Genomic DNA, 16,669 nt, shown 5'->3' with positions numbered 1-16,669 from the left:
TGAGGTGGGAGGGGTTAAGGATGGCAAGGCCTCCAGTGAGGCCATGAGGTGGGAGGGGTTAAGGATGGCAAGGCCTCCAGTGAGACCATGAGGTGGGAGGGGTTAAGGATGGCGAGGCCTCCAGTGAGGCCATGAGGTGGGAGGGGTTAAGGATGGCGAGGCCTCCAGTGAGGCCATGAGGTGGGAGGGGTTAAGGATGGCGAGGCCTCCAGTGAGGCCATGAGGTGGGAGGGGTTAAGGATGGCGAGGCCTCCAGTGAGGCCATGAGGTGGGAGGGGTTAAAGATGGTGGGGCCAAGATGGCGGCCCCCCAGTGATTCCACGTGTCCAAGATGGCGGGCCAAAGCTGGCGACCCCCCCCCCAGTAATTCCATGTGGGTGCTTACCGGAATGGCCAGGCCCAGGCAGCAGGGGTGGGCAGGCACAGGGTGAAGGGCGCCAGGGCGTGAGTCTGAGTGGAGGAACCAGCTGGAGCGCGGGCTGGACTTGGTGGGCTGGGGGCTGTTTAGCAGAGTGGCGGCCACCTAGATGGAGGAGGCAGGCGGCCCCGGCAGGCGGGTCTAAGCAACGCCAGGCGCGGAGAAGACATAGGCGCGCGGTGTGGCGCAGTCCGCGGGCGGCGCGGTCCCATTCCAGCGGCGGGCGGCGTGGGCAGGCGGGAACGGCGGTTTTAGGAGGTCCAAGCGGCAGGCAGAGGTCCTGGCCCGTGCAGGACGTCGGCAAGCAGAACAGGTGCCATGATCACCCAAGGAGCCTGGCTCCGGGCGGGTGGAACTGGCAGCCTGGCGGCCGGTGGAGCCTGCATGCCCCGGCAGTGGTGGCTGCGGCCGCAGTGGCAGTGGAAGATGGCCTCCGGTGCTCCAGAAGAGAGCACATGGGCGGGAAAAGATGGCCACCGGCTCTCAGCAGAGCGCGGGGCCGAAAAGATGGCTGTGGGCTTTCAGCAGAGCGCGGGGCTGAAAAGATGGCCGCGAGCTCTCAGCAGAGCTCGGGGCTGGAAAGATGGCCACCGGCTCTCAGCAGAGCTCGGGGCCGAAAAGATGGCCGCGAGCTCTAGCAGAGCTCGTGGCTGAAAAGATGGCCGCGAGCTCTCAGCAGAGCCCGGGGCGGGAAGAAGGCTGCCGGCTCTCCCGGAGAGTGCAGGGCTGGAAAGACGGCCGTGAGCTCTCAGCAGAGCGCGGGGCCGAAAAGATGGCCGTGAGCTCTCAGCAGAGCTCGTGGCTGGAAAGATGGCCGCGAGCTCTCAGCAGAGCCCGGGGCGGGAAGAAGGCCGCCGGCTCTCAGCAGAGTGCGGGGCCGAAAAGATGGCCGTGAGCTCTCAGCAGAGCTCGGGGCCGGAAAGATGGCCGCAGACTCTCAGCAGAGCCCGGGGCGGGAAGAAGGCCGCCGGCTCTCCCGGAGAGCGCGGGGCTGGGGAAGAAGGCTTACGGTCCAGGCAGGCATGGGGCGGCAGCGGCGGCAGTGGTGGGAGCAACGCCTGCAAGCGGAGCGCTGGTGTGGGACCTCACAGTCGAGCTGCTGGCGGGTCGGAGAGTCCGGGGCTCAAAAAGAGAGTAAAAATAAAAAGAAAAAACAGAAAAAAAAAAAAAAGGAAAAAAATGGGGAGGGACCCAAGAGTTCTCCCGGTTCGGCACCAAATGATAAGTAAAATAAAAAATTAAATGCGAGTAAAATAAAAATAATGTGCATACGGCGGAGTGTGAAAAACACGAGAGAGGTCCGGTACACATGGCATGTAAAGTTTTAATTGCACGGCTCTCCCGGGGATCAGGGCAAGGCATCATGGGGCCCGCGCACCTGTCCGAAGCTTGAGGACGCGGGCTCTCCTTTTAAAGGCATGCATCTCGCGAGATGAGGGTTTACTCGCGGGAATGCCCAATTCTCGCGGGGGTTTCAGCCCCTCCCTTGCCCTGCAGAGGTCATGTGACACAAAGTCACATGAGTGCAGGACCCAACTTAACAGGTACGTAATATTCTGCTGTCCTCCATTGATGGACAACAGGGCTATTTCCTGGTGCCTGCAACTGCTTCTGCTCTCATTGTATCCGTGACCAAGTATGCAGCTGTAGATTAAATTCCTCCAGTGGGACTGCGGGGTTAACGGCAGGCACATTGGTAGTCTTGCTGAATTGCCAGAGTTTACCAGTCTTTCTCAGCTGAGCATCCAAGAGAAGGGAGGGCAGTGCTCGCTGAGGAGGACCCCTGTGCTGGACGTAGTGCCTGGTGGCTGCTGGGAGCTTCGCGCTGTGGCAGGGCCGCCTTCCTGGCTTGTCCCAGGCCTGAGTCTGCCCTTCCTCAGCCCAGTCTCGTTGTTCCTGGGACACATGGCAGCAGCTGCAGAGTGCTGGCAGCCTGGGCCCTGCACAGGTCTGAGGACACTTTCCTGATGCCAGCATCCAGAAATAGCTGAGAGGTGGCCCTGGCAAGGTTGTTCACAGACACACCAGAGAGGAGACTGCCAGCACCAGGGGTGCGAAGTTGGGTGTTAAATTGGCCCAGAAGCCCTTCTCCCCATTGTCCCCACTTCTGCCCTCCCCTCCCCTGGGTTCATTCCCACTCCACCCCTCCCCTCCTACCTGGTTTCTCCTACCTGGTTGTCCCCAACCCCACCTCTCCAGGCCAAACTCTGCTTATCTCCAGGGGGACTTCTCTTGTTGCACAAATCTTTCTTATTTTTTATAATTTATGATACTTTTATTGAGGGCTGAGGGTGTAGCTTAGTGGTAGAGCACTTGCCCAGTATGTATGAGGCACTGGGTTCCTTTCCCAGTGCTAGAGGAGGCGGGGGGGAGACTTTATGCAATATTTCAGACATTCTGGAAAGTACAGAAAATAATGTAACAGATACCCATGTGCCCACCACCAGATTTAACAGATGTTAACATTTTGCCTTATTTGCTTCAGGCCTCCTTCTTTTTATGTTTAACTAAAGAAACTGTTGGAAGTACAACCAAAGCTGCCCCTCACCCACCCTCTTCTTTCCCACAGGCAGCTAGTCTCTGGGCAGCCCTGACCCCCATGGAGGCCCACCCCCTGGCTGCCCTCTGCCCTCCGGACCCCAGCCTTCCCCTCAGTGGCCTTTTACTCACCTTCAAGACTGAGCTGGGCATGCCTGCGACACCCTCCAATGGTCATTACCTCTCCATGTGCTATTGCAGAACACATCTCCCAAACAGCACTTGTCACAGCGTAAAAGCAACTGGCTGGGGATGTGACTCAGGGGCAGAGCACTTATCTAGCATATATGAGGTCCTGGATTCTATCCCCAGCACTGCAAAATAAACCAAAACAAAAATCACTTTTTAAGCCAGGTGTGGTGGAATACGCTTGTAATCCCAGTACTTGGGAGGCTGAGACAGGAGGATCTCAGATTTACAGCCAGCTTCTGCTACTTAGTGAGGCCCTCTGCAACTTAGTGAGACCTTGTTTCAACAAAAGAATAAGCCGGGCAAGGTGGTGCACACTTATAATCCTGGTACTTGGGAGGTTGAGACAGGGGGTTCTCTGCCAGCCTCAGCTAGTTAGTGAGGCCCTCCACAACTTAGTAAGACCCTGTTTCAAAATAAAGAATAAAAAATAGGGCTGGAGGTGGAGCTCAGAGGTAGAATTCCCCTGGGCTGAATCCCCAGTACCACAAAAAATAAATAACAAAAGAATAAAAAATAGGGCTGAAGGTATAGCCCAGAGATAGAATGTCCCTGGAGTCCATCCCTAGTACCGGAAAAAAAAAAAAAAAAAAAAACTTCTCTGATGTGCCTTCTGCCTCCCTTGAAGGTTCCATGACATATTTATCTCCCTTTATCTGTCTAGGCTCATTGCTTGGCACATAGTGAGCCTTAAAGGGCTGGCTAGACAAGTGCCAGGCCCAAACAGTTTAGGCACTGAGGAAATAATTGTTGAATAAATAATTGTGAGTGTTCTGGAAATACTTACTGCGCTCAGGGCTCAGGAGTCCTGGCAGGCTCCCCATCTCCCAGTTATATAATAAGCTGCCATCCTTTCCTATTTCGAGGGTGCCATTGCCGAATAGCACACTAGCATCATCCCTGCAGCCTGGCTTGTAAACAGCCCCAGTCCCTCTAGCTAGAAAGCGAGGGACCAGCTGTTCCAATTGTCCAGAAACCTTCAGCAGCTTGAAGTTTCATGATTCTTAAAATCATGAATCAGGACTATGAGAAAAGCCAAAATCTGTTACTCTAAGCAGCCAAGTACTGAATGAAATTGCAAAGTTCTTCCCATCTATAAAGCACAATTGGGAATTAGACTTAGACACTGGCAAGGTCATCTCATCCATCGCCCTGCTGTGGGCAAGGTCACGCCCACAAAAGTTCCCAAAGGAAACTTGCCTGGCTTGTGTGGCCTTTGAAGAACATGTGTACCATTTGGGGAAATGTGAAACTTGTACCTGCTATACACTGGTAGAAATCTATTTCTTAGCCAGGCCCAGTGGTGCATGCCTGTAATCTTAGCTACTTGGGTGGCTGAGGTAGGAAGATCACAAGTTTGAGGCCAGCCTGGGCAACCTAACAAGACCATGTCTCCAAATGCAGATGTTGCTTGGAAGTAAGGCATCTACCTAGCATGTGCAGAGCTCTGGGCTTAATCCTCAGTACTGCAAAAAGAAAAGAAAAGCTGGGCATGGTGGCACACACCTATAATCCCAGTATTTGGGAAGTTGATACAGGATGATTGCAGATTCAAAGCCTCCCTCAGCTACATAGTGAGGCCCTCCACAACTTAGTGAGACCTTGTTTCAAAATAAAGAATTAAAAAAAAAATCAGACTATGGGTATAGCTCGGAGGTAGAATGCCCCTGGGTTCAATCCCAGCATCACAAAAAATAAATTAATTAATTAATTAAAAGGAATGGAGGGTGGAGCTTAGAGGTAGAATGCCCCTAACTTCAATTCCCAGTACTGGAAAATAGAAATGTTTCTTCTCGGTCAGTTTCCGTTTCAGTCACTAATTTAGTCATTATTCAGTGCTGCACTAGTGCTAGGTAATCCACTAAGCCCAGAATGGTAGCTGCCCATGTGCTACTTTGGGTCATGAAGGAACACCAGATAGTGACAATGGAGATAGAAACCGGGTATCCAGCTAATCTGCCAGCGTCACACAGTAGGCTGTTCACTTATACATGTACGATCTGTCTCTTATTTTATTTTGAGACAGGGTCTCTAAGTTGCCCAGGCTGGCCTCAAACTTGCAGTTCCCCTTCCTCAGCCTCCCGAGTGAGCGGCTGGGATTCCAGACTGTGCCTCAGCAGTCTTCCTGGCCTCCTGCACTTGTTCTGTTCAGTAGGAGGCAGCCTCGGTGATTTTACAGGTTGATGGTCTCTTGTCACTCTTGGTCAGCACCCGATCCATCAGGGATCCAGCAAGATCCCTGAGGCACTCTGCTCCAGGATTTAACAAAACAACTGAATGATGAACAGCCTGTTAGAGCTGTGTGTGGGTGAAGGGATCTGCTATGGGACAATGAGGCATCCAGGGGCTAGCAACATCAGGGAGCCATTACCCTACCCGCCACATTTGACAGGGATGAGAGAAGTTTCTGGAAGCTGATGACAGCCATGGCCATGGCAGAGAAGCCATGTAACAAGGACAGTGGCTGTGTGTGAGGGACCAAGGACCAAGCCCCTCGGCTTTCATTGCCCAGCAGGCAGGGAAGAAAGAGAAATCAATGCAGTCCTGAATTGCTTAATGACAGGTACCCTCTGATCTCGTCATGGCTGTATTTGCACACACCAAGGTGGCCATATGTCACCAGAGATACAGTCTCACGGGTTGGGCTGCTCTCCAGCCTCCCACCTTCCTGTCTCCAGCCAGCCCTCCCTGGTGGCCAAGCTCAGTTGGAGCCAGAGGTGGGGGAACCCAGGTGACACAGATAGAAATCTTCCTCCAGCACAGGATAGGTGGAAAGCGGGACACACCCCCAAGACTTGTGTGGTCTGGCCCCTGGCGGCCTGCTCAGGTGCCCAGACCCCACCCCCGGGGCCCATTCCACCCCACACTTGCCCTTCTGTTCCTGGGCTGACTTTGTGCTGTGTCCTCCCTGAGCCCTGCTGAGCCCTCTGATCTCAGCTTTAATTACTACTTCCTCCCAGATTCCCTACTGCCCAATCAGGACTCTCTCAGGCCCTCTGTTCTGTCATGACACACCTAGTTCACTTTCTGTTTTCATTCACGTGTTTAGTGAGTATGAATCTCCTCCTAGACTGGAAGCAAGACAGCAATGTAGTGAAACTCTGCAACTAGTGAGACTCTTTAAAACAAAACATAAAACCGGGTTGGGGGCAAGCCGGGCACGGTGGCACACGCCTGTAATCCCAGTACTTGGGAGGTTGAGACAGGAGGACTATGCAGGTTTGAAGCTAGCCTCAGCTACTTAGGCTCTCAGCAGCCTAATGAGACCCTGTTTCCAATAAAGGAAAAAAAAATAAGGCTGGGAGTATAGCTTGGAGGTAGAATGTCCCTGGGTTCAATTCCTAGTACCACAAAAAAAAAAAAAAAAAAAAAAAAAAACCAGAAAAGAAAGCTGGGTTGGGGGTATAATTTGGAGGTAGAGTGCCCCTGGATTCAATCCATAGTACCACATACAACAATAAATAAATAAATAAATAAATAAATAAATAAATAAATAGTAAATAAGGCTGAATGGTATTTGGGTTGCATGGCGTAGTTCTCAGGTTATTTTAAAAAGTATCCTACAACAGGAAAAGGAACTGTAGGAACTCTCAGTACTCGTAAGTTGAGGCTTCCGTAGAGGACAGACAAATAGGTTGCACAGCTTGGCTAACTCATTGTTCCTTTACACTGACTCCTGCTATTACTGTGCATGAGAGCAGTCTTCCCTTGCCCTTTTGTGAATACCCTTTTAGATGTCTCAGCCTTCCTGTCCCCTTTCAGTAGTGGTGTGCCCAAAGGCCACTGAGTCTTAACACCAATCTGTCATTAGAATGTCACATCCAAGATATGCATCAAATCCAAACACAACTCAGTAGCAGATCTTCACCCACTCAGCTCAGAGCTGCTCCTGCCTGGGCACCTGGGTGGACAGGAGCCTGCTTAGCTCGTGCTTCTCCACCAGGCCCTTCTCTCAGCTCTGCTAGCCTCCAGCTCAGTGACCTACACAGGGTCAGAGATGGGGAGGCCCTCAGCACCTTAGCAAGACTATGTTTCAAAATAAAAACTAAAAGAGCCGGGCGTGGTGGCGCACGCTTGTAATCCCTGCGCTTTGGAGGCTGAGACAGGAATATCGCACAGGTTCGAAGCCAGCTTCAGCTACTTAGTGAGGCTCTCAGCAACTTAGTGAGACCCTGTTTCCAAATATTTTTTTTAAAAAAAGGTCTGGGAGTATAGCCCGGAGGTAGAAAGCCTCTGGGTTCCACCCCCAGTACCACTAAAATAAAAACTAAAAGAGCTAGAGGTGTAGCTCGGAGGCCCCTGGGTTCAATCCCTAATACCAAAAAAAAAAAAAAAAAATTGACTGAAGTTAAACCGTACTTGGGGGAGCTATCCATTATATCCAAAGTAAAAGTGAAGCCAGGTGTAGTGTTACAGGAATGTAATCCCAGTATTTGGGAGACTGAGGCAGGAGGATTACAGGTTCATGGCCAGCCTCTACAACCTTGTGAGGCCCTCCACAATTTAGACTCTGTTTCAAAAGTAAAAATGTAGCCAGGCGTGGTGGCACACTTGTAATCCCAGTACTTGGGAGGCTGAGACAGGAGGATCACAAGTTCAAAGCCAGCCTCAGCAACTTAGCATGGTTCTCAGCAACCTTGTGAGACCCTGTTAACAAATAAATAAAATCAGGCTGAGGGGCATAGCCTGGAGGTAGAATGCCTCTGGGTTCAATCCCCAGTACCAAAAAAAAAAAAAAAAGTGAAAATGTTTGATCCTCCTTTCTCAACCTCCCAGGTACTGGAGTTTCAGCCATGCACTACCACGCCTGGTCGAAATAAAAATTTTTAAAAGGACTGGGAGTGTAGCTCAGAGGTATAATGCCCCTGGGTTCAGTCCCCAGTACCAAAAAAAGAAGAGTCTGAGTGCTTTCTTTCTACATCTGAATGATTTCTCTCCTCAGCATGGCTGTAACCCGATCCAAAGACGCTCCTCCTTTTGGCCCCCCTATCCCCAGTGGAACCACATTCCGCAAATCCGATGTTTTTAGAGACTTCTTGCTGGCCAAGGTGATCAACGCTGAGAATGCTGCACACAAGTCTGACAAGTTCCACACCATGGCCACCAGGACCCGCCAGGAGTACCTCAAAGACCTGGCCGAAAACTGTGTTTCCAACACACCCATTGACTCCACAGGCAAATTCAACCTCATCTCCTTGACCTCCAAGAAGAAGGAGAAGACGAAGGCCCGGGCGGGCGCAGAGCAGCACAGCGCAGGGGCCATCGCCTGGCGGGTGGCAGCTCAGGACTACGCCCAGGGCACTGAGATTGACTGCATTTTGGGCATTTCCAATGAGTTCGTGGTGCTCCTAGACCTGCGCACCAAGGAGGTGGTGTTCAATTGCTACTGCGGAGACGTCATCGGCTGGACCCCAGACGCCTCGACACTGAAAATCTTTTATGGCCGAGGGGACCACATCTTCCTACAGGCCACAGAGGGCTCTGTGGAAGACATAAGGGAAATTGTCCAGAGACTGAAGGTAAGAGAGTTCCCCTAGCTTCCAAATAAATAAATAAATAAATGAATAGGGCTGGGGGTTTAATGAAGGATGGGTGGGGGGAGGGATGAAGGAAATAGGGAGGAGGAGAGCTCTCCAGTGATGTAGCAGGTCATGTGATTGGCAGAGGCTTCAGGAACCATTGCAGTACTTTCCCTTGCCCAGTCAGTTAAGCTGAGAAAGAATCAGCCCCAGAATTATCACTTATGCACCGTGGGTCTGGTAGATCCTGCAGATCAGGTTCTTCCTGGAGTAGGTTTGGGTCAGAGATTTGAGGCTTCCCATGCCAGCACCTTGGAAGGACAGGAAACGTATTTACTAACCAGAGGTGGTGGAGAAAGTAAATTTTTTTTTTTTTTTTTTTGTGGGTTTGGGGATGGAACCCAGGGGCATTTGACCTCCAAGCTACGCCCCCTGCCCAATTTTTTATTCTTTATTTTGAAACCGGGTCTCACTGAGTTGCAGAGGGCCTCACTAAGTAGCTGGCTGGCTGCGAACCGGGATCCTCCGGTCTCAGCCGGTAATGCTGAGATTACCAGCGTGCACCACCACACCCGGCAGAAAGTAAATTTTTTTTTTTTTTTTTTTTTTTTTTTTTTTTGGTGGTACTGGGGTTCCTGGAAGCCCTTCTACCTTCTACCGGGCTACACTCCCAGACCTATTTTTTACATTTTCATTTTGGAAACAGGGTCTCCTAAACCAGCGCGCGCAGCTGGCTTCGAACCTGCGCGATCCTCCTGTCTCTGCCTCCCAAGCGGGGGGATTACAAGTGTGCGCCACCACGCCCGGCGAAGGCAGAAAGTAAATTTATGTCAGAAATGCAAGTAGAGCCAGGCGTTGTGCCACACGCTGGTAATCCCAGTATTTGGGAGGCTGAGACAGGAGGATTGCAGGTTCGTAGCCAGCCTCAGGTATTTATTTAGTGAGGCCCTCTGCAACTTACTGAGACCCTGTTTCAAAATAAATAATAAAAAATAAGGCTGGTGGCCAGGCGTGGTGGCACACACTTGTAATCCCAGCATTTAGGAGGCTGAGACATGAAGACCATGGTTCAAGGACAGCCTTGGCTACTTAGTTAGCCCTTTACAATGCAATGAGACTGTTTCAAAATAAATAATAAAAAATAGGGCTGGCGGTGTAGCTCAGAGGTAGAATGCTCCTGGATTCAATCCCTAAAAAAAAAATAATAATAATTCAAGTAGGAACCAGATGTGGTGGCACACCCTATAATCCCAGTATTTGGGAGACTGAGACAGGAGGATCACAGGTTCAAGGCCAGCCTCAACAACTTATCAAGAACTGTTTCAAAATAAAAAGGGCTGGATGAGCTGGAAGTGGTGGTGCATGCTTGTAATCCCAGCATTCCAGGAGGCAGAGAATTGGGGTCGGGGGCAGAGACGGGGATTGTGGTTACAGCCTCAACTACTTTGTGAGGCCCTTTCCAACTCAGTAAGACCCTGTTTTAAATATAAAAAAGGACAAAAGAAAAATAAGGCTGGGGAGTGTAGCTTAGAGGCATAATGCCCCTGGGTTCCATCCCCAGTACTGCTAAATAAAAGTAAATAAATAAATAAACAAATAAGGCTGGAGGTATATAGCTCAGAGGTAGAATACCCCTGGGTTTAATTCCCAGTACCAAAAGAAAAGAAAAAAATGCAAGGAGGGTTGGGGGTGGAGCTCAGTGGTAGAGCACTTGCCAAGCACGCACAAGGCTCTGGCTTTGATCCCCCGCACCACAGGAAAAATAAGATGAAGAAGAAGCTAAACTCTTAACCCTACACACTCTTGGTGGACAACTCAGATACAGACCATTGTCCAAACCAAAAGTGACAGAATGGTGGCAACTTAGTAATAGTTGCCTGAAACATTGTGCTAAGTGTTCAGGCCACACCTGAGCTGTGCCAGAAGGTACAGTGCGGCCTCTGCCACAGATTTAGCAGAATGGTGTGTCGGACTTGATAAAGGTAAAAGGCTATGGCAACACTTGTTAAGAGCACTTGTTCTAGTTCTAGCCGGGCGTGGTGGCTCATGCCTGTAAATCTTAGTACTTGGGAGGCTGAGACAGGAGGACATAAGTTCAAGGCTAACATCAGCAACTTAGCAAGGCCCTTTTTCAAGATAAGAAAGAAAAAGGACTGGGGATATAGCTCAGTGGTTGAGCATTCCTGTGGTGGTGGTATACTGGGGGTACAGTCCAGGGGCATTTTACCTCCAAGCTATACCCCCAGACCTACTTTATTATTTTATTTGGAAACAGAGCCTCACTAAGTTGCAGGTGTCCCCACTAAACTGCTGAGGCTGGTTGTGAACCTGAGATCTTCCTGTCTCAGATTACAAGCCTGCGCCACCATGCTCAGCTAGGAACACACGTTCTAAAGTCAGTAGGTCTAAGCCAGACATAGTGGTGCATGCTTGTAATCCCAGTACTTGGGAAGCTGAAACAGGAGGGTGACAGGTTCACAGCCAGCCTCGGCTACTTGATGAGGCCCTCTGCAACTTAGTGAGACCCTGATTCAAAATAAAGAATAAAAGATCAAGCTGGGAGTGTAGCTCAGCGGTTGAATACCCCCAAGTTCAATCCTCAGCACCACAAAAAATAAATAAATAAATAAATAAATAAATAGTCGGTTGGCCTCGTTCTAAGTCCCAGTACTGCCACTTTGCAGCTGTATGACCTCTAACCAAGTTACTTAGCCTCTCTGTGACTCAGTTTCCCAAACTGAAAAATGGGAATAAGAAGCATCCTATGTCATGTGCAAGTATTTTAGATTGGTTGACTAACGTTGCCTGGACAAGCTTGCCTGACTTGGTGGGCTGTGACCGGCCCATGCAACAGTGATGGGTGGCCATCCTCATCCTTCTAGGCCTCTGCACTGTCCCGTTAGGTTCAGATTGTCGTGGTAAAGCCCTGTTTTCAGCTTCCCAAACTGCATAGTTCGTGCTCTTTCATGGAACAACAATAGCCAGTTTGACGTTGCCTGTTCAGAGTGCGGTCCAGGCACCCAGGCCTCCGCCCTTCTGCTTGCTGATCTCATATGCTGAGGACATGGTGGTGGCAGGGACAAGTGGCAGCTCCTGGAGTGGCTGGTAGTGGCTGGTGACAGCCACTCCAAGCACCTAGGTCTGGTTCTTGTCCCACCTGACAGTGAGGAAGCTGAGGCCCAGGAGGTACCAACATTCACTTATGTGAGATCTTAGAGCCAGTACACTGCAGAACTAGAGTCTGAATCAAGGGTTTTCTGGCTTTAAAACCTATTTGTGCTCAAACTCAAGATGGGTCTCTTATCTGCTTCCTCAGCACAGCACACACACACCCCGCCCCAGGCTGCCTGAGCAACCCTTAGGACTTATACGATGACCTCCATTTTCCCGTCTCAGTTAAGGACAGGTCTATCCCTCTGTTTGCTGAGGTAGAAACCTTGGCACTGGCCTGGGCTCATCTCTCTCACACCCATGCTTGGTCTGTCTGCGTGGCCTTCGCAGGCAGCCTCCACCCCAGCCCGGCCACTGGTGCCTGCTGGTCTACTGCTGTAACCTCCTGCTGGCCTCTTGCTTCCATCTTTACTTCCTGTGGTCTACTCTCAACATGGGGCTCAGGGGATCTGATCACATCTCCACTGCACTGCAGACCCTCAGCTCACTGTAGCTAAGAGGCAAAGTCCTTAAGCTGGCCCCCAAGGCCCTGCGTGTCAGCTCCCCGTGGACGTTCTGACTGCCTCCCCCACCACTCTCTGTCCCGGCCACACAGACTTCTGCAGTTTCTCCAAGGTGCTAGGCAAGTGTTCAGCCCCCAGGCCTCTGCACTGCCTGTGCCCTCTCCCTGAAGTACTCTTTCTTTCATTCTCCCTGTGGCTCCCTCCCTGCAGGCCTCGGTCAGATGTCACTCGGGCCTCTGTCTAAGATACAACTCCATTCCCAACTTAGCTCAGTGTGTGTGGCCGCCTGCTTTTCCAGCTTTCCCGCCAGCTGACACGTGCTTTACATGTTGCCTGTTCACCGCTATGTCCTCGGCACCCAGGCTGGTGTCTAGAGCACAGTAGACACTTGGTAAGCATGAGCTAATGCTATCCCAGTGACTGTGTCAGGGGACATTGGTGGTGGGCTGACTGTGTCAGACCCTGCCTAGCCCTTTGCGAAAGCCAGCCCCACTTCACAGACAAAGAGACTGAGGCCCAGAGCAAGAGGAGAGCCTTGCTTCTTCAGCATCAGGCCATTCCACCTCCCAGATCCTGACGGCAGCTCGCCTTTCTTGAGCAGGGATGGTGCCAGGCACTGTGCCCGGTTACACGCTTTACCCATATCCTCCCAGTGCCACCCTGGCCCACGCCCACCCCCGGGCCTACTGTTAGTGCAGCCCTTTTAGAGCACATTTCCACAGCCGCCCCCCACTTTCAGTCTCAACACCCAAAACCTGCCAAGGAACCAGTGGGCTGGGAAGCGATGACATAAGCCATCTCTTTTAAATGGACAGGCCCATCTTAAATTCCCACGGCAGTGGTTCTCTTCCTTGTGATGGCCTGCGGGGTGAGCTGGCCTGTGCTCCCCTGACAGAGCTGGGTTTCAGGCCCAGGCAGGCTGGCTCCACCACCCCAGGCACCCTGAACAAACCGCATCCCTTCATGAAGCGCACAGGCTTATCACCTGCTGGGCCTGGGCTGGGCAGTGTCCAGGTATGGCAGTGCTCATAATGGGCCCAGGCCTACCTTGGTGAGACTCCCATTCTGGACAGATGTTGAACAGCAGTTACAAGTGCCAGAGGGTGCTGAGAATGTCGGGAAAACTTGTCAAGGAGGTCTCCAGTCCATAGGTTGCCGCAGCTCAGCATGGACTTATTTACCAAAACTTAGCAGCTGAAGGAGCTATGAATCTGGCATATCCTGGCCTCTTTTGAAAGCTTGAGGGATTTGGCTGTACTAGATCCATATCTGCAAGGGCGACGGTGGGATGTTGCCCACTTTAGTTTGTGCCCTGTAGGTGGGGCACAAGTGTACCACTTGGCCATGGCTCTCAACAACCCACATGCTTTACTAATGTTACCCCCAAGCACCCACATTTGTGAGCCACGCCCAGGGGTGAGGAGGACCACCTGAGGAAATGACTGTAATACTGAGGCTAGAACAGTAAGAATCATCCTGATGAGGAATGAGGGGGGTCCTCGTTTGTTTCTTTTTTTTTTTTTTTTTTTTTTTTTTTGGTGGTACTGGGGGTGGAACCCAGAGGATTTCTACCTCTGGGCTATACTCCCAGACCTTTTTTATACTTTATTTGGAAACAGGGTCTCACTAAGTTGCTGAGAGCCTCACTAAGTAACTAAGTAGCTGAGGCTGGCTTCGAACCTGTGTGATCCTCCTCTCTCAGCCTCCCAAGCGCTGGGATTACAAGGGTGCACCACCACGCCCGGCTGGGGGGGGGGTCCTTATTTTTAAACAAATAAACGTGGCCAGGTGTCCTGGTGCACCCCTGTAATCCCAGTACTTGGGAGGGTGAGACAGAAGAATCATGGGTTTGAGGACAGCCTCGTCAATTTAGCAAGGCTCCGAGCAATCTGGTGAAACCCTGTTTCCAAATAAAAAAAAACAAAAATAGGGCCAGGCATGGTGGTGCACACTTGTAATCCCAGCATTTGGGAGGCTGAGACAGGAGGATTGCGGTTCACAGACAGCCTCAGCTACTTAGTGAGGCCCTTCGCAACTCAGTGAGACCCTGTTTCAAAATAAAGAATAAAAAATAGGGCTAGGAGTATAGCTTGGAGGTAGAATGTCCCTGGGTTCCATCCCCAGTTCTGCAAAACAAAACAAAAGTAAAATAAAAATAGTGCTGGGAAGCTGGGCATGGAGGAGTGTACCTGTAATCCCAGTACTTGGGAGGCTGAGACTGGACGATCACAGGTTTGAGGACCACCTCAGCAAATAGTGAGATTCATCAACCTAGTGAGACCCTGTTTCCAAATAAAAATAAAATAGAACTAGGGATGTAGCTCAGAGGTAGAATGCCCCTGGGTTCAAGCCCCAGTGCCACACACAAACACCACACACACAACACAACACATAACACACAACACACAACAAACACACACACACACACACACACACACACACACACACACACACACACCAGCCTTAGCAACTTAGGCTCTCAGCAACTCAGTGAGACCCTGTTTCAAATCAATGTAGCTCAGAGGTAGAAGGCCCTGGATTCCATTCCTAGTACCACAAAAAAATAAAAAAGGTGTGGGGGTAGAGCTCAGAGACAGAATGCTCCTGGATTTAGTCCCCAGCACACCACGAACACACATGTCAATAAATAAATGCAATTAGTGCCATAAATAAAAGAGAGAAATGGCATGGAGGGGGCAGCATAGAGTGGGTAGTCCAGTGGCCAGCAGCAGGAAGCCACCTGCAGCTAACATCGCCCTCAGTTTCCTTGTGTACAAAATAAGCAAATTAGCTATACTTCTTTTTTTTGCAATATTCAGGATGGAACCCAGAGGCATTCTACCTCCAAGATACACCCCCAGCCCTATTTTTTATTCTTTTATTTTGAAAAAGGGTCTCACTGAGTTGCAAAGGGCCCCACTAAGTAGTAGCTGAGCCCGTCCGCGAACCTCAATCCTCCCGTCGCAACCTCCCAAATGCTGAGATTACAAGCGTGCACCACCACACCCAGCTTATTCTTTATTTTGAAACACAGTCTCACCAAATTGCAGAGGGCCTCACTAAATAGCTGCAGCTGGCTGCAAACCTGCAATCCTCCTGTCTCAGCCTCCCAAGTACTGGGATTACAAGTGTGCACCACCACGCCTGGCTTTATACCTACCTCTTAAGTAAGATATCGGTGAAATAGGCCCAAGAAAGGGCTTAGTCAGGTACACAAATCAGCTCCCAGGAAATGAACTGTAACAGGGGACCAGGAGCAGGAGTGCGGCTGCAAGATCCCACGAAAGCTGCTTCTGCCCCTGGGGTGGATGTTAGAAGCTGCTCCTCGTTCTCCGTGTACTTTGGGGAGCTTTGTAAACTTTGTAAAGAATGGTTCTCTTCTTCACACGCGCTTCCTTGCATTTGCTACAAAAGCAAAGGAGACAGAAGACACTGAGCTCTCTCCCTCATTCAGAATAACCCAGAACAGCCGCAGTACATGGTTATAGGATGAGCTGCCAAAATCGACTGAGAGACCAATCGCAGAAATTGGGTGGGAATTGATTTATCTTTTAGCAAGCACCCAGACTGGTCAGGGCTGGCTGGGACGTTTGGGCTCACGTCCCCTCATTTTGTTCTGTGGCTCTGCCTTTCCCTCCTACTCATGTATAATGGAGCGATGCCTGCCACTTGCCTGCATGGTCATGCCAAGTCCATCCATATCCACGTTCCTGTCTACAGGATGTGAGAGCACATGAGCACGGAGGGCAGAACCCGAGGTATGCCAGGTGCAATGGCATAGACCTCTCTGTAGTCCCATTTACTCAGGAGGCTGAGGCAAGAGGATTGTGCAGGAGTTCAAGGCCAACTTGGGCAACGTAGGGAAACTCTATTCCAAAATGAATAAATAGATAAAAAATAACCCGAGATAAGCCAGGCATTGTGGCATACACTTGAAATCGCAGTACTTGGAGGCTGAGACAGAAGGAATACAAGTTTGAGGCCAGCACATGGTAACTTAGTAGTTTATTTCAAAATAAAATAGGGATGGAAGTGTCACTTGGAAGTAAAATGCCCCTGGGTTCTATCCCCAATACCACATTAAAAAACAAACAACAGCAAAAACAACAACAAAAAAATCACAAAGCAGAAATTTCATCATTTCATATCCCTTTGGCTAAAACCAAGTGGTTTGTCCTCACCCCATCTCCAGGGAAGCTGAGAAGGGTAGTCCTCAATAAGGCATCTAAGCAGCCATCAAAACGCTTTTGCAGTGGGGTCTTTTCCCTCTGGCAAGAGGGGAGAATGCTGGTGGTGGTATTTGGCAGTCCTGCCCTCTGCAACATGTGCCA

At 50.6% G+C, this 16,669-nt stretch overlaps 1 protein-coding gene across 1 annotated transcript in view; it reads left to right on the top strand.

Annotated features, from left to right (window-relative positions):
* The window catches only part of SIPA1L3 (signal induced proliferation associated 1 like 3), a gene marked incomplete at both ends in the record, with an annotated part of 125,267 nt that overhangs the window by 37,623 nt on the left and 70,975 nt on the right, over positions 1-16,669 (top strand). The window contains one exon of the mRNA XM_080704170.1: positions 8,088-8,664. Coding sequence (XP_080560296.1) covers positions 8,088-8,664 — 577 coding nt within the window. The remainder of the gene's footprint in view (positions 1-8,087; positions 8,665-16,669) is intronic.

This window comes from Muscardinus avellanarius (genome assembly GCF_963383645.1).
Source record: "Muscardinus avellanarius genome assembly, chromosome: 10".
Lineage (NCBI taxonomy): Eukaryota > Metazoa > Chordata > Mammalia > Rodentia > Gliridae > Muscardinus > Muscardinus avellanarius.
This window is presented reverse-complemented; position numbering and strand designations above follow the sequence as displayed.